Source organism: Drosophila biarmipes, chromosome 2R, assembly GCF_025231255.1.
Source record: "Drosophila biarmipes strain raj3 chromosome 2R, RU_DBia_V1.1, whole genome shotgun sequence".
In the NCBI taxonomy this organism is placed as follows: Eukaryota; Metazoa; Arthropoda; class Insecta; order Diptera; family Drosophilidae; genus Drosophila; species Drosophila biarmipes.
The window spans coordinates 17870802-17890621 of record NC_066615.1 but is presented as its reverse complement, the minus strand read 5'-3'; the positions used below and the strand labels follow the sequence as shown (position 1 = coordinate 17890621).

Genomic DNA, 19820 nt, shown 5'->3' with positions numbered 1-19820 from the left:
AACTATTCAAATTTTAATTTAAATACAAGAAAACTTTGCATGTGTATTGAAAGAAAATATATTATTGTCCAACAAATCGGTAACATACAGAACATATGTATGTATGATACAAGTAAATGTATATTTTCGCAATTGAATTTATCGCTATATTATGAATGTGAGGAATATAAAGCAAAAAACAAACAAAAAAATATATATTTAAATAAATGAAACACTTTTGCCGCAACGCTAATAAGTCGAGTCCCAGAACATATAAAATAATAATATTGTGAAACTGCAATACATTCATGAAACAGAGAAATTAACAAGCAGATGAAAAAACCGGGTGTAGGCGTAAATTGTATGCATATAACAGAGGCAAAGATTGATGTATGAGTGGAATATTTAAGTTTATTGAAATTACAGTTTCTTAATTACCAACAAAAAAAACCAAAAAATTAAATAAATAATACAAAAAAAAAAAAACAACCCATGTTCTTTTATTGGAGTTCACTTTTTCGATCAAGGTTCCCTTATCGGAAATGTCAAAAACTAAAAAAATTAGAGGCGTAAGATATAGGAGAGTTGCTAAGCCTAAAAAAATGTTCTATATTTAGGGGCAAAATTTAATTTGGCATGCATTCAATTAAATTTCGAGTATTAACTAAATTAAAATCTTTGTAAGTGGTTGTTTGAAACCCAGATTTCCCAGCTCCAAGTTCAAATTTTTTGGTTTTCTAGTTGTTTGGAAATTAATGGGAGGATACCAAAGGGACGAATATTTCATGGACCACAACCTATAAAATGTTTTCCAGGAGGCACCACCAAGAACGGTCTTGTTAGACAAAAGGTAAAAATCCAGAGATGATTCAATTCATTTTTAAGGACTTCTCGCCCACCAGTTGACCACCCCTAGGATCGATCACCGTTGCACACAAAGTCGTTCCGGCGATTTGGTTCCTGATCCGTATGTAATATCTACATCCTCGAGAACTCCTAAATTCTATTCTCTTACAGCCATCAAAAAGTTGTGTTCTTAAAGAACAGGAAAAATGTTAAACTGCTTTTTATAAAGTCGTACAGTGATTCCGGTGACCAAAAGGACGATGGCCCTGCCAAGGAGAATGACAAGGAACTTGGAATTCCGAAGCCATGTGGACGACATATACCAGTTATTATCAATTTCCACAGTGGATATCTTAATGCCAAAAACTTCTCTGAGAAAATTGCCCGAAAGAAGGCGAAGGATGATCCCAAAAAGAAATGTAGCAAAAACCTTGACGAGCTGCGAAAGAGTTTGAAAACCTTTCAAGATGTCCTCGATTGTGCACATCCTATTAGGCCTTACGTAAGTTCTTCTATTTAATCAATCTATACGAAAAAGCTGCAAGGTATCTAAAGTTTGAGTAATAGAACAGCTTAAATATAAATAAGATTAATATTAATATATTTTTATGATTAATAGTACATAAATATTTCTGATTAATTAACCTTATTCCACCCAAGCTAAGCTATTCTATTGTATTAAGAATGCTATATTGTTATAGAACATATTTTAAACACATAATTAGTACTATTTATACTGTTTGATAGGTGCTTTCTAACCCACAAAAATCATTTAGAAATCAAATTAAACCAGTTTGGGCAGTGGAATAGTTGGATGTATGATATCTTTTTTAAACCTAACGGGAGGTACATAAGTATTTTTGATTAACAATTCTTAGCCCACCTAAAATCAGTTAGATTTCAAAGTGCTCCTTATGGAAGTTCTTAACATACCATTGATTCCTGGATGAACATTTTGATAGGCCCTAAATCAGTTAGAATTCAAAGAGCCCCCATATCGATATCCCCCGTCGCAGCCACTACCCGCCGATGAAAACGGCTCCAAACTTTCCCCCATCCCAGCGGTGAAAGCTCGCGAAAGCTTTTACTCGCCCAGTGCCGAACAGCTGATCGACAGCTGACCGACTGGGGGCTGAACGTAAACAAATTGCTTAAACGCTATTTTCCGCTCGTTGCTACTCGCGAAAAGTCCGTTCGTAACAGATAGAATCCGCCAATTTTCCACCTTAGGCCAAAAAAAGTGCAATAAATCGTGTTGTGGCTGGGTTTTCCCCGATTTTAACCACCCAAAGTACGCGTTGCATCAGTACGCACTTACAGCGAGCCCGCGACTGTGTGCGTGCGGGTTGTGTATGCGTCTGGCCTGAAGGTCACCTTGAAACGTCAAAAGCAAAAGCGAAACTTGTGAATACCGCCTCCCGAACGTGTATCGCTAGTAACTGAAAAGCCACGGCCAGGAGCAGTAGTAGTATTTATAGCCCACTTGGATACAGCCCAGCTCTCCAGAGCTGCGTGGTTAGGATATTCGAAGAGCAATACCTGATAATAGGGAGACACCGTCCCGAACCCATAGTGCACAACAGTCGGTAGTTCCTAGAGTGTGTGGTGCCCAGTGAGAGATATATCCCCTCGCAACCGAGATACAGATAGAGTTAAAAAAAAAAAACATGAATTCCGAGATTAACCAACGATTCCTGGCCCGCGGCTCGCAGAAGGACAAGGGACTGGCGGTCTTCACCAGCGGCGGGGATTCCCAGGGCATGAACGCCGCCGTTCGGGCCTGTGTGCGTATGGCCATCTACTTGGGCTGCAAGGTGAGTTGGTGACCTCTGTCAAGTACTTTCCGCCCCCGCAGCATCGTCTAGCCGGGCCCCGAACCCCGAACCCCGAACCCCGAGCCCCGAGCCCCGAAAACCCGAAACAACCCCATGTGAACCCAGAACTTTACGTAAAACACCTGGTAATTTGCTTATCAGCAGGCATTGAACCACGGCAGTCGGTCTGTTGGGCCAGTTAGATAATCTCAAATCGCTGCGAAAAGAAACTCAAGAGTCGCCTGTGTATATGCACATTGACATTGGGTTTATTTTCGGGGGCCCCTCACATGCGCTTTATTTCGGCTAATTTGTTTCGTTTTTTGTTGTCGCTCTTGGTTTCGTTTCGGTTTATTTTCCTTTTTTTAAATAAGTTCTTAAATGTTTTAGGGAAACTCTGGTTGTCTAGCACTTTCGTTGCCCTCTAAGATAGGCAAATAATTTGTCAATTGGTGCCCAATTTAAGTTGATCAAAATCTATTTGTTTAAATTCAATTTATTGGCGGTCAATGAAAGTGAAATTAATGGCACGTGAGGAGTGAAAATTTGCTAGCATTCCTATACTCAAAAGTTGTATATGTTTTATGAGCTTGCTATTAGCATTTACTGATCAAATGGCTGCTAAGCGGATTTTAATAATCTAATCGAAATAATCTAAAAGTGTCAAGGCGTCGTTATTGTTTATTTTATTTTTGCCGATTTGAGTCTAGCCAGTGATTATAGCATAGATTTTAAACTGTAGAGATCAGCTTTTTCTAAAAAAAACCAATCTTTTCAATTAACTACGTCTTTAAAATTTATAAATGTTTTTATCCAGAGGAAACTTTTGTCAACTTTTATTGCTTTTAAAATATATACTTTCTTTACTCTTAGCAAAGTTTATAGCTTTCATCAATGTGAAAATTAATCATAATTATTTCGCAAATTTTATTAACATTAAGTGTTGATGATGCATCTCACATTGTGCTATGATGTCATACGCTTTAAAGATAACTCCTCTGGTTTTCACAACTTCTACATAAATTTCGTATCTCCGCCAAGGTCTACTTCATCCGCGAGGGTTACCAGGGAATGGTTGATGGAGGCGAGTGCATCCAGGAAGCCAACTGGGCCTCGGTCTCTTCCATCATCCATCGTGGTGGCACCATTATTGGATCCGCCCGCTGCCAGGACTTCCGTGAGCGCCAGGGTCGCTTGAAGGCAGCCAACAACCTCATCCAGAGGGGCATCACCAACCTGGTGGTCATCGGAGGCGATGGCTCCCTCACCGGCGCCAACCTCTTCCGCCAGGAGTGGTCCAGCCTGCTGGACGAGCTGGTCAAGAACAAGACCATCACCACCGAGCAGCAGGAGAAGTTCAATGTGCTGCACATCGTTGGATTGGTAAGCCATAAAGGGGTTTCTTCGGATAAAGATACTTATTCCCAGTTATTTACTCCCAGGTGGGCTCCATCGACAACGACTTCTGTGGCACGGACATGACCATCGGCACGGACACGGCCCTGCACCGCATCATCGAGGCCATCGACGCCATTTCCAGTACCGCCTACTCGCATCAGCGCACCTTCATCATGGAGGTCATGGGTCGTCACTGCGGGTAAGTTGATTCCCTTGCTATGGCCAAGCGAATTCGGGCCGCCCCTGTATTAGCCTAAGTGTCAGTGATTAATTGGGATTTTAATGCTAATGCCCTGCAACGAATATCTCCAGCTATCTGCCGGTGGTAGCCGGCATTATCTCCGAGGCAGACTACGTGTTTCTGCCCGAGTCGCCTCCACCGCAAGATTGGCCCGATCGACTTGTCCTCAAGTTGGAACAGGCAAGCCCAAAACGGAAATGTGTTGAATGTCGTCGGCTCATTCGTTCGCCCATTTTTGTTGGCCATGGCCAAGACATCACCCTTCGATCGATCTTAGTGTCCCCCTCCTCCCCCGAAAAAGAAAAGACCCTTCCCCCCCTTTTGACTAATATCTTGTAATGTATTTTTGCAGCTATTTAGCTCTTGTGGGCGGACTGGCGTGCGAGGCGGATTTCATTTTCATTCCCGAAATGCCGCCCAAGGTCGATTGGCCAGACAGGCTCTGCTCCCAGCTGGCCCAGGCAAGATGCAGCTCCATTAACCATTCTATCTGCACTGAGAAAATTGTAGTATCAGGAATAAGTTCTCGAGATCTTGCTAAGTTTTCGTTATAAAAGTGATCCATTTTAATAGATACTTGTTTATTATCCTATTTACTTTCCTATTATTATTCTAAAAACTACCCTTAATTCAAATAATTTGGATCTTCCCGTGTAAGATCTTCCACTTTTTTCGAAATCTAATAAAATATCGATTAATGTTACATTCAGATTAATTATTAGAAAAAGTTATCGAGATTTTATTCCTCTTTTTAAAAGAATCTTATACTTCAGTGCAGTAGTCATCGCTTAATTTAGATATCAATGCCTAAGTAGTGCACTGTTACTTAAAGTACACTTTTTTAAGACACTGATAAGAGATACACTTGCCATACAAAAGCTTATACTATATTCCGCTTATTGCACACGATTTGTTCTCTATATACGAACAGAGATACGGAAATGCACAGTTTTTGTCTGTACCAGCATATCCAAATCATATTGTAACTAATCTTAAGTTTGCCCAGATACTCCCAATCCCCAAATAATGATCCTACCCACATTTGTGAAACATTTTTATTTTCTGTACTTAATCTTTTGTTTTTTAGTTACTTAGCCATATCGGCAGCCATAGCCACCGAGGCTGATTTCATGTTCATACCCGAGGAGCCGGTGTCAGTCAATTGGCAGGACGAGATCTGTCTCAAGCTCCAGCAGGTCAGGCCTAGAGTCCATCGCTATCCAATTAATTTCTCGTTAATCTTTGGTCAAATTTGAAGTTTCCGAAATTTGAACTGCTTTGTTTTTGGTCCGAACTTTCCATGGCGATAAACAGCTCTAACAGCTATTTGATATACTTGTTTGGGTCTTTGGGTCTTTGTTTTATGTGTTCCTCATGTTGTCACTGAGTTCCTTTATTAACTTTCCCAACTCCACTAACGCCCATACTCCTTTAATCGATCTGTAAATCTCCATCTACGTTATATTTCTCGACTTACAACGACTTGTGTGTTTTTTCCTCATATTTCACGACATTTACTCCAAAAGGAATGATTTCATCCATCGCCATTTTTCCTAAAGGTTCTTTACATTTTATTGTAAAGAAACCAAAATAATTTCCATAATTTAATTTCACTTTTCAATGTATATCAGATGTACACATCATTCTGAAACGTACATATGCTTGCTGATACACACTTGGCTAAAGATACATACATAATTCAAACATCAAAGTTCAAAGCCTACCTAAAATATACATCCATCGCAGAATAGATGATGTCTATTCGTCTAGCCACTTCATAATTTGTTTGTGCTGTTGTAGTTTTTGTATCATCCGACAGCAGAGTATTTGATGGTTACTATAGCTTGTATTTTACCGACTTTCTAACAGGAGCGTTCTGCTGGCCAGCGCCTGAACATCGTGATCGTGGCCGAGGGTGCCATGGATCGGGAGGGTCATCCCATCACTGCCGAGGATGTGAAGAAGGTGATCGATGAGCGCTTGAAGCACGATGCCCGTATCACCGTTTTGGGTCACGTGCAGCGCGGTGGCAATCCCAGTGCCTTCGATCGTATTTTGGTGAGTAATTGTCATAGGATTAGCGAAAATATGCGATTTCTATCAGTATCCCAAACAAATCTTTGTAAGCCTTGATAATGCGTTTTTGTAGCATACTTTTTAGCACCAGCTTCATTGTAAACGATGCATAGATTCTTTTTTTAGTTCAAATATTAATTTATTCTTTTGGATAAATAATTAACCAAAAACTAAAAGTAGATTTGCGAAATGTATGCGATTTTTATCACTATCTCAGGCCAAACATATAGAAGTTCATAATTTATTTTTTGTAGCATACTTTTTAACGCCTTAGATGATATTTTGGTATTGAACGATGCAGCTATTCAATGTCTGGTACTTTAGGTAGTCTCTTTTTATACACCTATTGCATTGGACAGAGAGTAAACTATATCTATTATATGCTTCTTCCCCTTGCAGGCCTGTCGCATGGGTGCCGAGGCCACTCTGGCCCTCATGGAAGCCACCAAGGAGTCGGTGCCGGTGGTCATCTCCCTGGACGGCAACCAGGCGGTGCGCGTGCCGCTGATGGAGTGCGTAGAGCGCACCCAGGCGGTGGCCAAGGCCATGAAGGAGAAGCGCTGGGCTGATGCCGTCAAGCTGCGCGGTCGCTCCTTCGAGCGCAATCTGGAGACCTACAAGATGCTGACGCGCTTGAAGCCCCCCAAGGAGAACTTCGACGCCGAGGGCAAGGGCATCGAGGGCTACCGCCTAGCTGTGATGCACATTGGAGCTCCGGCCTGTGGCATGAATGCCGCGGTGCGCAGTTTCGTGCGCAACGCCATCTACCGAGGAGATGTGGTCTATGGCATCAACGACGGTGTCGAGGGTCTCATTGCCGGAAATGTCCGCGAGCTGGGCTGGTGAGTTCCAGATCTGATTCCTTATAGAATATATTTTAACCTTAATCTTCCCTCCAGGTCCGATGTCTCGGGATGGGTTGGTCAGGGTGGCGCCTACCTGGGCACCAAACGCACTCTGCCCGAGGGCAAGTTCAAGGAGATCGCCGCTCGCCTGAAGGAGTTCAAGATCCAGGGTCTGCTGATCATTGGTGGCTTCGAGAGTTACCATGCCGCCGGACAGATTGCCGACCAGCGGGACAACTACCCGCAGTTCTGCATCCCCATCGTGGTCATCCCTTCGACGATCTCGAACAATGTGCCCGGCACAGAGTTCTCCCTGGGCTGTGACACTGGTCTGAATGAGATCACGGAGATCTGCGACCGCATCCGTCAGTCGGCGCAGGGCACCAAGCGCCGTGTGTTCGTCATCGAGACGATGGGTGGCTACTGCGGCTACCTGGCCACCTTGGCCGGTCTGGCCGGCGGTGCTGATGCCGCCTACATCTACGAGGAGAAGTTCTCCATCAAGGACCTGCAGCAGGATGTCTACCACATGGCCTCCAAGATGGCCGAGGGCGTCTCGCGCGGTCTGATCCTGCGCAACGAGAAGGCCAGCGAGAACTACAGCACGGACTTCATTTACCGCCTGTACTCGGAGGAGGGCAAGGGCCTCTTCACCTGCCGGATGAACATCCTGGGCCACATGCAGCAGGGCGGCTCCCCCACCCCGTTCGACCGCAACATGGGCACCAAGATGGCCGCCAAGTGCGTCGACTGGCTGGCCACCCAGATCAAGGCGAACATAGACGCCAACGGAGTGGTCAACTGCAAGGCCCCGGAGACCGCCACCCTGCTGGGAATCGTGTCGCGGCAGTACCGCTTCTCGCCGCTGGTCGAGCTCATTTCCGAGACCAACTTCGAGTGAGTATATAGTGTGTAGTTTTGGGGAAGTCTAGATATTGCCCGAGAAAGTAAAAAATCCTGTTTTTCATCCATTACACAAATAATTATGCAATAAGTATTGCAAAAAGATGATATATCTTAGGTTTTTTTTGCATCAGTAATATATGTACGTTTCAAGTGACTATATGTTTTGGAAAAGTCTGGGTAATATCGGAGAAAGAAAAAATATTAGTTTATCCATAACACAAAAATTCTTATAAATGTATTGGAACAAGATGAGATATTTCCGATTTTCTTGCGTTCTTAAGATACATATATTACTTTTAAAGGAAGCTACATTTTTTTAGTGAAAGATCAACTAATTTATCTAAAGAGAATAAAGGGGAAAAACAAATTCTTCAAAACTGCCTATAAAAATGGAATTGGTCGATCCTAAGGTGCCCGAAATGGCAAATTCTATAATTTTTAAATAGTTTATATATAGTTAGTATTAAACTTTGTATAAATATAAAAACTAATTGAGATTACCCACTTATCTTCCAGCCAACGTATCCCCAAAAAGCAGTGGTGGCTGCGCCTGCGTCCCCTGCTGCGGATCCTGGCCAAGCACGATTCCGCCTACGAGGAGGAGGGTATGTACATCACCGTCGAGGAGGAGTGCGACACCGACGCAGTCGCCTAAGCGGACTCGGATCCGGATTCTGATACCCCACTTCCGCTTACCGCCTCCATCGCTGCATCGAAGCATCCATGTTCTCCTATCCGCACCCTCGAATCTGTCTCTGTGTTCGCTTTTTCAGTTGTTTTGGCACCGCATCCAATACGTCTTATGGTTTTTAACGACGATCTGACGAAGAGGCCCATGACAGCAGCACATACGAAAGTATTTCATCATATCTACCGACGCATACAATACGCACAAATACATAACTTATTTATATTGCCCGCCAGTTGATTTTCTTATGATTTACCCAAAAACATCGTGTATTCTTGAATCCCGAATCTCGAATACTGAATAACGTTAATAGTTGATTCTACATTGCAGCCGTACCCAAAAGTCTGCGGACCTGTTAGCGGACACCGTTTCGTATGTTATCGTACCTTGTTGGTTCTTCAGCCCAACTAAATTAAATGTTAAAGTATTTACACAAATTACCCAGTCAAGGAACAAATTCTATCTGCAAAGTGTTTTTCGAGAATTGTTATCGAACGAAGCAATGATCTATTTATGTATATGGACGTGCTAAATACATAATCAAAGACCTGTAGGCACAATTTAAGCAGGATCTGTGTTTTGAATGGTTTTTGGGAAGTGGAGCCGGTATGGCAGTTTTACTTTCGGTTTTGTTTGAGATTACTAAATTGTTTAGACTTTAAAATCTACCAATTTCGGAAGATATTTACAGTATTTACTTCCGATGTTATTAATTAAACATGTTTTAACATGCTCACGCTCATGAGTGAAAGCTTTCTAAATGTTTTACCCAAGTAATACTTCCGATTATTCCCTTCTCCTAAAGATGTTTCGGTATACATAGATTACGCCCTAGTTTTTTTTCAAAGTTTAAAATAAGTCATTTTAAAAGCGTATTCTCCTTGGCTATCGAACCTGCATATGCAGTGGAAACAACTGCATTCAAAGTGCTGCAGTGGAAAGCGGCCATAACGAACCACCGATAACTCCGCGACTTCAATGTTTGTAATCTATCGGCGCAATCGATGGTGTCATCGCCGATCGGCCAGCTCTAGCCACTTTGACTTTTTTTTGCCACGGATTTGTGTATGTAGTTTTAATTGTGCTCGAAAAAACTGACTTAAAGTGGATGTCAGCGTAGAGTAATTGCGCCCGAAACTACTAGAGATTTTGGTGCACAGTGAAGTGCGGCTAAATACGATGTTAATGCACTAGTGCCCCTTAGTAAAACGGGTACGAAGCCAGCTCGAAATCGAGTTTCGAGAAGTGCGTAGCACGAATTTCAAAGAAATTTCACGGGGGGGAAGACCAGCAAAGAGACGCTATATGTGCATATACGATGGATATGTGGTATTAATGGATATACTCGCTGTTTCTCTTGTGTGTGCCCCCTTTTGCAGCAACTCCAAGACGCTGCTGCTATCGCATTCTGTCCATTGAGAACCGAAGCGCCACTGGGAAGAAATGGTGTCCACCCGCCAAATGTGCAGTGGAGGCGGTACGACCGCTCCGGAGGGGATTCCCCCCTTCGGCGGCTCGGGATCGGGATCCGGAGGGGCATCCGGATCGGCAGTGGCAACCGGGGTACAGGAGCCACCGGAGACGACCGCGAACAGAACCTCCGTCCTGCGACGAACCACCAGTTACCAGGGTCAACAGAGCCACGGATCTGGGCAGGTGACCTCCCCGGCCAGCCTGGCCTACTCCGCCAGCGTGGTGACCCGCCACAACTCCTGCACTACCCAAATGCAGCGGCAGAGGTCACCAGCGGTCAATCTGTTGGATCTGCCCAACGAGCTGATCGAGAAGATCCTCGGCTACATGGACTTTAAGAAAATTTCAAATCTCAGATTGGTAAGTGCACTGATTCGCAACCCCACGCCCCCCCTGGTGCCACCCGAAACGTTGGCTATTAAATCAATAAAAAGCAATTTGCCCAAGTGCAAGCGTGGTACCGTGGGCCGCCGGGTTATCCAACCAACGAACTACCTGCACTTGTATGCCTGTTCTGATATTCTGCTGTTCTGCTGTTATGTGCATTCTTTTCGCCATGCGTCGCACTTCCCTCAACGGATTTCGTCGGATTTCCCTTGGCAGGAGGCAATTAAAACTTTGTCACGAGGGCACATGCACTTGCGATTGTTTATATTTAGCAGCGCACTCGGCATCTTGACTTCGGTTGGGGGCAGAGCACGGGCAAATAAACATATTTTAACAGGTCCATTTTGAGGTTTCCACATTTCTGAGGAATGTCTTGCAGCCATTTAGGTATATGTGCTTTAAAAAACAGAAAATGCAAGGTATTTCCTATTAGAAAGCTGTTCATAAAGGATAAATTCATTACAGTTGTAGGTTAATATGTAGTCTCAGTTCCAGAAACTTTTTTTAAAATATTTTTTACTAAATAATCATCCTTAAATAAGGCTTTTTGACTCTTTTATCTTTATTTTATCATTCAATTTAACAGGGTGTTTAATTTAAGGCTCTTAATAATGTGTGCTATTTATCTTTTTGTAGTAAAAATGTATTTATTATTAGTAATAATGTAAAACAAACATGTTCTACCACTTTTTGAAAAAATGAATATTACTTTATAGTGAAAATACCCTTCTTTTTAGTACCAATCGAGTCTTTCTAAATAATTAAATTTAATTAATTACATTTTAAATAAGAACCTTCAAGTAAAAACATAAATTTTTTTAAAATCAAGAACCTACTTGGATTTCCTGGTTCTTAAATATTTTGTAAAGCTATTACTTAACCATTAAATGGTGACCTAAAACAGGATTATCTTCGGAAATGATTAACATAACTCAGTTAAAAAGTCACATTTAGAGTAGGTAAAAAATAGTTCCATTGACATGTTTCGGTGAACTGCTCGAGTTCAAGGTCCTGAGGGTAACTACGTTTCGATGTTTGTTTCTCGCTGGCATTTGTGCCTGCACCCGCGTCTCCCTTCCACAGCGCGCTGTGTATGTATGCATGGTTATTTGTTGTAGGTAGCGGCGACAAATGTAATCTGATATAATTTAATAACAGGCAGAACCACTAGCTGGTGAATGGATGCGGGCACAGCAGCCGAAAACGAATTTGAAATCTTAGCTTAGCCCGAAACCCGAACGGCCCGAACATATTTATCTCTGTACCCCCTGCTAACGCGAATCCCGGATGTGCTTATTCGCAGGTGTCCCATCGCCTGAACGACATTTGCATGGCCATGCTGAACGCAGCCTTCTCCAGGCAGATCAAGACCACGTTCAGCCGCTTCCAGTCGATCAAGGCCAGCATGCCGCGCCGGGAGTCCGCCCGTCGCAACCATCCGCTGGCCTGCGAGTGCGACATCATCGAGACGTGCTACATGCGCCTCTCCTTGCTCCAGATGTCCATGGGCAAGCACATCGAGCGGGGTCACTGCTGCTTCTTTCCGGGCGCCGTAAGTGCAGCGAATATCCAGCCAATCCTTCCAAGATCCAATCGGAGTTGTTACCACTTTCAGATACTAGACGAGGTGCAGACGATTCTCAACTATATCAGTATTACGCCCAGGCTGCAGCGACCTTATCGGGTGACCGACGAGCTCTTCGATCTCTCCACCATGGCCATGGAATACTTCAAGGACCGCATCGAGTCCACGCTCCCGGGGCTGGCGTACTTCAACAAGGACTTCTACACGCTGCCCACCACCACAAAGCGACGTAAGAACTCTCTCTTCTGGTTGCCCTAAAACTAATCGGAGTTTCTATCCCCCAGCCACGCTTGCCATCAGCTCAGATCTCGACGACAGCGCCAGCAACTCGCCGCCCCAGAACCACATGGTGCTCCGCAAGGGCATTCGCAAGATCAAGCAGGGCATGAAGATGTACAATAACCAGCTATCGGTGCTGCGCACCGAGCTTCGCACCTGCAAGCGCAAGGCCGCCGAGCAGAGTAAGCAGCTGGCGGAGCAGTCGAATCTCCTGGCAGAGCAGCAGAAGCAGACTTTGGAGTATGCCAATCGGCTGGACGAGAATGACAAGAAGAACGAGGAGATGTCTCGCAAGTTCTCCACTCTTTTGCAGGTGAGTTAACACGGGATCTATTATAAACTGGCATTGATTCCCTTTTTGCAGGAGCTCAACAAGTGCAAGACAGAGCTGCAGTTTTGGCGCTCCAAGAGTCCGGCCATTCCTGCCGTGTGCAGTTCGTGCAATCAAAAGGTGGCACCTATTGTGCCGCCAGAGGATTTCCAGGTTCTGGTCAACCAGGGTGTGGATCCCGAGCACTTTATCATCATCAACGACGATGTGGATGCCGAGAGCGACGTGAGCGTGGGCGAGCTGAAGGAGTTTGCCTCGCCAGACGAGTCCACCACGGCCAAGCTGCTGGCCGTGAGCTCTGCGGCCAAGAATCTGAAGCGCAAGCTGCCATCAGAGAGCCAGTCCAATGCCATAGCGTCCACCTCGAAGGCGGCGGAGGTTGCCCAGTCCCAACAGCTGCCGGTGGCGGCCAACGCAAACGGAGGAGCTGCCGCCAAAGGTGTGGGCGGCTACTCGCCGAAACTCTTTTACGGCAATCATCAGCGCAGCGGCGTGATTGTCAGTCCAGTGTCCAAGAGTCTGGCGGTGGCTGCGCCAGCGGACAATGTGGCGTCCGGGCCGGAGGCTCTCGAGGAGCCGGAGGAGGCGAAGAAAGCACGTAGAGTACAAAAGGCCAACAGATATGTAAATACGCCCGGCAAACGCAGTAAATAAGCATTAGGACATACGCATATACACTTTACATATTTTTTACCACTTATTTACATATAAAGTGTGCATGTCCTCGTTCACCTGACCCCCCAGGATGCGGGTTTGGGATCGGGGCATGCGCCGTAGTGTTAACGGAGGAATCAAATTAATATATATACACATATATCTATTAATGTCAAATGCATTAGGCATTTCGAATATTAATCATTATTATTATCAAGTACAAGAAACTTGTCTGTATGTTCTTCGGTTTTAACGACCCGCGAAAACAAGTCTAGTTAACCACCACACTACACGAACAACACACGAATCCCGTAGATATTGGCAGAGCAAAACCGATAATAATAATTTAAAAGCAAATTAATTTTAACTAAGAAAAAAAAAACAAAAACGGCAAAGAAATATTTTAAATAAAACTTTAAAAGCATTCAAAGTTTGTGTTTTGAATGAAAAAAGGTTTGTTTTTGTGGTTAACGAGTACTAACGAACTTAAGGTTAGAAGTTCTTATCATAGACTAATATAAATGACAAGCAAATTTTATAAAGATAATTTATTTACAAGGTCAACAAATAGAACAAGGTTACAGTTTTTGGGAGCGCACTTTGCCAGCCAATGGCTTATTCCGCTCATCCCAAAGGGTGACTCCATCGCAGGCACATATTCTCTTGAAGTTCTCCATAATGCCAGCCGAACGGGCAATTATGCCACAGGCAATTCTGTGGGGAAAACCAGTTTAGTTAAAAATTGATGAGGAAAAGCATGATGAATCACTAACCTCTCCCCGGAGTTGCCATCGACCAGGCTCTGTGCATTGTCACCACATCCCAGGTCATCGGCATTGGCTGTGAGGACGACCGCTCTGCCGATGATGTCCCAGACCTGCAGCACTGGATCCACGAATCTGAAGGTGGCCCTGCCGCTCTCATCGGCACGAATGTTACCCAAATCCCCGGCATGGCGCTTCTCTGCCCCGGCTGTGGGGCTGCCATGCGGCGACTGGCGGGGATTGTAGTGTGCTCCTACGGAGGCGCAGCCGGAGGAAGTATCTCCGCTCTCATGGATGTGGAATCCGTGCAGACCAGGCGTCAGGCCGTCCACCACGCCATCCACCACCACCCCGGGCTCCTTGGTCGTGATGGTGGTAAAACGGACTACTCCCTGGATAGGCGTTTTGTCCACCACACTGCCGGTGGTGTTAATGAGGGCGACCGCCGACTGACCGCCGAAGCCCGAAAGGACTGCCTTGCGTCCGGTGGCTTCTATCTTGTCGTGAATCTCTGACCAGGGTCGCTGGGTCTGGACTATCACACGGCCCTCCTGGGTGTCGATCTCCACCTGACCCACGCCATCCAGCGCCGAGCGGAGGACTCCGGCGTAGGCCTCGTCGTCCTTGCGCATTTGCACTGCAAATTCAATCTACACTTTAACTTGGAAGCATGTTTCCCAATGCGGAAAATAGGTACTTACCTTAATGGAGCTCATTTTGATGGTCAAAGTGCCGACTAGCAATGATAAACAAACTTTGGCCCTCTGCAGTGTGACCAGATCACCAAAGCTCCATCCCGCCAAAATCAATAAAGAGGAATAGATGGGGGACTCTTTGTATTTAATTCAAAGAAAGAAAGAGTTCAAAAATTAGATTTTAGATCAATAAAAAAATAATAAAATTTTTTGGAAAAATAAAAAATAAACTCCATCAAAACTACTACATTAAATTATATTTTTTATGTTATGTCCATTTATATGTCTGGAGCTATCAAATTCTGAAAACATTCCCTTTTGAAGATAAAGTTAGTGACTTGAAGAACCATCAAACATTGGTTATCTATCTAAAGGGATAAACCCGACGTTTTACATAACAGAACTGTAGGAAAAATCTACTTTGCTTCTAAGCTCAGAATTTTTAAGAATATTAGGGTTAGAATAAATACTCAGAAGGCATCGAAAGAGAATTTTTAGATAAACGTTACATTAGATCTTTTTGAATTTAAACGAATATTGGTATGATAAATGCAATGGCCGGCGTTGCCAAACTTTTTCAGGCAACTTTGCAAGGCGCCTCTGTTTTGAGCGCCCGATTCAAATTGATAACCCCGAAGTTACTCAGACGCTAAATATTCTAATTTCTGTGCTAATTTTCGAACCTGCAGCTCCATTCACTTCTTATTACGCTTTATAATTTTTTATTAACTTTTCTTTATGGCCGCCGACAGTTTTAATCAATGGCCATAAAGAGTATTTTTAAGCCCAATGCTGCTAATTTGTGCGAATTGAGAGCGCTAATTAAAGTCGCCAAAAAAATCCTAACCGACAGATGCTGCTTTAGTTGCGGTTAAAAAAAAGCAACGTGCAACCAATATCGATGAAGCGTTTCCATGCGCGCCAATTTATTTGCAGCAAATTGCGTCTTTGGCTGTCATTGTGCAAAATAAATTAATTTCACTTGGCTCCCCGTTATTGATGGCAATTTAAAAACAATTGAGAAATATTTAATATTGCCTTCAATTGAAGAAATGTAAAAGGAAGCACTACAGTAGGGAATGCTAATAAAGCTGAGCCCGGTCAATTTCCAAAAATTTGACAGTTCGGCACATGGCTTTGGTCAATTAAGACCTCAATTAGCACCGCGTTTGGAGATTGAGATCTTGAGATGAATGAAATCGGTAGACAGCAATTAGTCGGCATTAGAGCACCATTGTTAAGTCTAGGACTATGTTAAAGGAAATCGATATGATTTGCCTAGACTGGAACAGAAAGATTGGCAAAGGTTGACGTCATCGATGATTTCGGTAGATGGTAACCAACGTCATTAGGAATGTCAAATCCTCGTATATGTAATATTAAGAAGCTAAAACGCAGAAACAAGAACACAATTTGTAAAGGAAGACGATCATTTAATTAATTTTTATAGTCATAATTCCGAAATAGGATTGGTCTTCATAGAAGAATGCATTCTACAATAGATTAATTTCTAAAGTAGTCTTCATCAGAGGGAGCGGAAGACCATGCATTTACCAAATACTTATACATGTTCGCACAAAACTTAGTAAAAAAAAAAAACAACTTTTTATTTTTTAACAACCTGTTAATTAAATAAATAAAATAAAAGGTGCACTAACGCCAACTAAATTGTATGATTTTTAAGGTCTATCCATTGGTTTTAGAGTGCTTATCAGGTCCACTCTAGCCATGGATCGACGGCACTCCAAAGAGCGCCTGGCGCCCACACACAGGAAAAGCAGGTGCGCTCTGCAAGTACTCTTTTTAGTAGCTGCTCTTTGGGGCAGCGACCAACGGCAACAGCTGTTCTTGTTGATAAATACCAATAAGATTCTTTGTTGCCCTTCTGCTGAGCAGCAAATGCAAGTCAGCCCCGAAAATGCACCTTTAGATTGAACACGTAAGCGGGGAAGTGGGGCCAGCTGAGTTAGCCTGGAAAAGTGCGTGCCAAGGCGAATTAGCCTTGCCTTTGTTTTTATTGCATTCCACTAGACGACGCACACACACATACGCATTGAGGGGGGCAAGCCACACGGCATTGGTATTTGTGTGGGGCCAAAGAGAAGAGCGGCAGCCAAGCAATTGCAGTGTTGTTGTTGCTCTTTTGGAGCCGTACGGGCGGGAGCGAGAGAGAAAGAGAGCGAGCGGGAGAGGAGCGAGAGCGATATAACGGGCTAGCTGGTGTGTTTTAATATTAGCGTTGTGACGTCCGCTCACCAAATCAGTATTTTTCGTACCATCGGTTAAAACACATGTTCAGCGATTTGTGCGGGAGTGTAAACTAATCTGGAAGAGCAACAGCAGCGACATCAGCAGCCACAACAACAGCATCATCGCCAGCAAAGCAGCAGCAGCAGAAAATTTGAACACGTTGACGGCTTTTCTACTAGTGTTTATCGCGAGCGGAAAAGCTTAATTAGCGCGTACTAGCGAGACCCCGAAATCTTTTTCCTCCTCTTGGTCTTTGCGTCTTTGAGTGTGCGTGCCAAAATCCAAATACGTCATCGACGCGCGCAGCCTTAAAACGTCGAGCAAAAAAGTCATAAAGAATTGATACACACACACGCACAGTGGCCCAGCGAGATACAGAATTCAATTGCAGGAGCAAATCGAGGAAAAGTTCCATAGCACCAAACACAACAGAGCAGCAGCAGCAATTTGAATTAATTAACTTGTTGTTGTGTAGCAGCACTTCAGCCCGCTTGCCATTCGCCACGAAGCGCACCCACACAAAAGAACGTGCCGAACAGCTGAGTCGGGACTCAAACGGAGAGTAACGGAACGCCGAGCAACAAGTGCAGCAGCAGCAGCAGCAACAACACAAAGCCCTTTCCATTGAAAGAGAGAGAAAGCCAGGCGCTCTACCCGTGTGTGTGTGTGCACTGCAATAAAAGACGAGTGCAAACACTGCCTTGTTGTTGCCACAATCAATTAGAGTGATAGCGGCGGCAGCGGCAGCGCAGCAGCAGCATCCGCATCAATTCGCTGGCAGCGGCACATCAGCACATCAGCATCTTCGGGCTTCGGCTTAATTCCGAAAAGTGTCACTGTGAGCGTAGTTGCTCCCGTTCCGCCTCCGTAATCGCAAGTGCTTGTTGTTATTGCCGGACTCGCGATCTGCGCTCCTCTTCGATGTATTGGTGACCAGCGCCGCCGCCGTCGTCGTCGTCGTCGTTGTCTTGATTGGAACAACAACGCTCCGCCGTACTTTTTTCGTAATTCTTTTTACTGATTCCGAACCGAAAACTGGTGTATCTGTAGTTTCCCGCTAACGGCGAAAATTCACACAACTCATTGATATTTTAACCTCGTGTCCGCCGCGTTGGCTGCCGCTCGACCAAGGTTCTGCCGCACAAAATGCTCGTCTCTTTGGGCTCTTCGAAGCCTCGCTTCGTCGGACTAAAAGTGCTCCTCTAGCACGCTGCGAACACAAGTCCGGCCAACCCCCCAAAACAAGTAAAAGCGCGAGAAAGCAACCTCAAAACAATCTATCTAACCCATTGAATTGGCAGCCAAAGTTATCACCACCCGCCGTGCGCACTGTTATCGTTATCGCAAAAACACAATCCACCAGATAAAGGCAAAACGTTTCGTTCCGTTTCGTCGTAAATACACAGTGCTAAGTCGTGTGAACAGCCCGTCAAGAAAGCAAAAACACTGCAAAAACTGCCTAATTCGCCTAATGAAAGACGAGAGCATTATTTTTTGTGTGAATAATTAGCCCCGAAAAAAACCTGTTTGGAGTCGCAAAAATTAGGCCCCCAATAAAAAAGAGTGACGATCCAAGAAACAAACTGGCATCTCGCCCCGCCTGATATATAACACCCCAACACAGACGCAAAGCCCGCGATAACACCCATACCAGAAGGAGAGCGAAAATCCAATCCAGCGAATCAACTTCACAGTAACGTCGCAAACTCAGTGCAAGCCAGAGCTAAATCGTCGAGCAAACCGAGTAGTTGTGTCTAAAATCGATCCAAGTCGAACCGCAAAGTGTTAACCCCATAAACAAGATCAGTGATCAGTCTTCAGCGCCAACAACTGCGGAATAATGACAGCCTTCTGACAGTGTCACAAAAACAAGAGAACGAGGAAATCCAAAAGTTACATAACCAACTTTAAATATCCAGTCGAACATTTTTTTTGGAACCGAAACCCCACAAGTGTCCCCAGCTTTAACTGCTAATTGGAATGGCGCGTATCTGACAGTGACCAAATAAACAACGAAAAGCTACCCCCGAAATAGGTCCGTAGAGAACTCAAACAGCGAACTAACTTCAAAAGCGTCGTGAGCAAATCGCCCGGGAAAACCACCGAGAAGCCCTGAGTTATCAGTGATATAGTCACTTACTTATAATATTCGATTCCAGCGTAAACAACTGCTATATAATGTCCGTCGCCATCTGACAGTGGTCCAAAGAACCAGCGAAACAGAGCTAGAGAAGAAGAATAACCTCGGCTAGACGAGACAAGTTTCACCAGAGCGAGTGGAACCTGTACCGTAGAACCCATCGAAACAAAAATTTGAACTTGCAAACCGGGCAAACCGATTCAGAAATAAATGGAGAAATCTGAAATACGACTGCAGCGCATGTCAAATGAATATCAGTCGCAATCGAGCTATATGTATCTGCGGACCAAAATGCTGTTAAAAATCGAAAACACCCTACTTCGAAGCCATCGTCAGCGCGAGACCACCGGTATCAAGAAACTATACAATTCGTTTTTCGTATTGTTTTAACTTGCCCCCGGCCAGCCCCAACCCTCCCAAAGGCCCCAAGAACACACAATACGCACAAAAGCAACTATTCCAATTCCAC

The 19820-nt window shown here is 44.3% G+C and overlaps 4 protein-coding genes across 9 annotated transcripts; 3 read left to right on the top strand and 1 right to left on the bottom strand.

Annotated features, from left to right (window-relative positions):
- The first annotated feature begins 505 nt into the window (after window positions 1-505).
- Window positions 506-9358, top strand: LOC108022797 (ATP-dependent 6-phosphofructokinase). 5 transcript variants are annotated; one of them, XM_050887381.1, is made up of 12 exons: window positions 506-659; window positions 721-829; window positions 882-946; window positions 997-1327; window positions 2538-2639; window positions 3681-4022; window positions 4082-4236; window positions 5366-5474; window positions 6148-6336; window positions 6754-7196; window positions 7254-8096; window positions 8622-9358. In XM_050887381.1, exons 1-12 carry the CDS (start codon window positions 616-618, stop codon window positions 8758-8760), a joined length of 2871 nt encoding a protein of 956 aa, XP_050743338.1. In that variant the 5' UTR covers window positions 506-615; the 3' UTR covers window positions 8761-9358. The 5 variants fall into 5 exon arrangements, with proteins under 5 accessions (XP_050743338.1, XP_016947419.2, XP_043947816.1 ...); XM_017091930.3 differs by lacking the exon at window positions 5366-5474 and adding an exon at window positions 4631-4739; XM_044091881.2 differs by lacking the exon at window positions 5366-5474 and adding an exon at window positions 4350-4458.
- Window positions 9359-9842: 484 nt separating this feature from the next.
- Window positions 9843-13926, top strand: LOC108023019 (F-box only protein 28). 2 transcript variants are annotated; one of them, XM_017092254.3, is made up of 6 exons: window positions 9843-10005; window positions 10173-10626; window positions 11957-12205; window positions 12269-12467; window positions 12523-12830; window positions 12882-13926. In XM_017092254.3, the coding sequence occupies exons 2-6, from the start codon at window positions 10237-10239 to the stop codon at window positions 13500-13502; spliced, it is 1767 nt and encodes a 588-aa protein (XP_016947743.1). In that variant the 5' UTR covers window positions 9843-10005; window positions 10173-10236; the 3' UTR covers window positions 13503-13926. The 2 variants fall into 2 exon arrangements, with proteins under 2 accessions (XP_016947743.1, XP_043947992.1); XM_044092057.2 differs by having other exon boundaries at window positions 9843-10038.
- A 109-nt stretch (window positions 13927-14035) lies between these two features.
- Window positions 14036-15089, bottom strand: LOC108022205 (copper chaperone for superoxide dismutase). Its single transcript, XM_017091059.2, has 3 exons — window positions 14968-15089; window positions 14276-14916; window positions 14036-14216 (listed from the first exon to the last, which is right to left on the bottom strand). Exons 1-3 carry the CDS (start codon window positions 14980-14982, stop codon window positions 14081-14083), a joined length of 792 nt encoding a protein of 263 aa, XP_016946548.1. The 5' UTR covers window positions 14983-15089; the 3' UTR covers window positions 14036-14080.
- Window positions 15090-17226: 2137 nt separating this feature from the next.
- On the top strand, window positions 17227-19746 carry LOC122818152 (uncharacterized). Its single transcript, XM_044091726.2, has one exon. The coding sequence runs from the start codon at window positions 19562-19564 to the stop codon at window positions 19739-19741; it is 180 nt and encodes a 59-aa protein (XP_043947661.1). The 5' UTR covers window positions 17227-19561; the 3' UTR covers window positions 19742-19746.
- The last annotated feature ends 74 nt before the right edge of the window (window positions 19747-19820 follow it).

Bases quoted from the DNA above. Each gene is read 5' to 3' on its own strand.
- LOC108022205 (XM_017091059.2), bottom strand. The intron at 14,217-14,275 runs GTTAGTGATTCA...TTTTCCCCACAG, and splicing joins GATGGCAACTCCGGGGAGAG to AATTGCCTGTGGCATAATTG.
- LOC108022797 (XM_050887381.1), top strand. From the start codon at position 616: ATGCATTCAATTAAATTTCGAGTATTAACTAAATTAAAATCTTT. The intron at 5,475-6,147 runs GTCAGGCCTAGA...ACTTTCTAACAG, and splicing joins TCTGTCTCAAGCTCCAGCAG to GAGCGTTCTGCTGGCCAGCG. The intron at 7,197-7,253 runs GTGAGTTCCAGA...TCTTCCCTCCAG, and splicing joins AATGTCCGCGAGCTGGGCTG to GTCCGATGTCTCGGGATGGG.
- LOC122818152 (XM_044091726.2), top strand. From the start codon at position 19,562: ATGGAGAAATCTGAAATACGACTGCAGCGCATGTCAAATGAATATCAG.
- LOC108023019 (XM_017092254.3), top strand. From the start codon at position 10,237: ATGGTGTCCACCCGCCAAATGTGCAGTGGAGGCGGTACGACCGCTCCG. The intron at 12,206-12,268 runs GTAAGTGCAGCG...TACCACTTTCAG, and splicing joins GCTGCTTCTTTCCGGGCGCC to ATACTAGACGAGGTGCAGAC. The intron at 12,831-12,881 runs GTGAGTTAACAC...CCCTTTTTGCAG, and splicing joins AGTTCTCCACTCTTTTGCAG to GAGCTCAACAAGTGCAAGAC.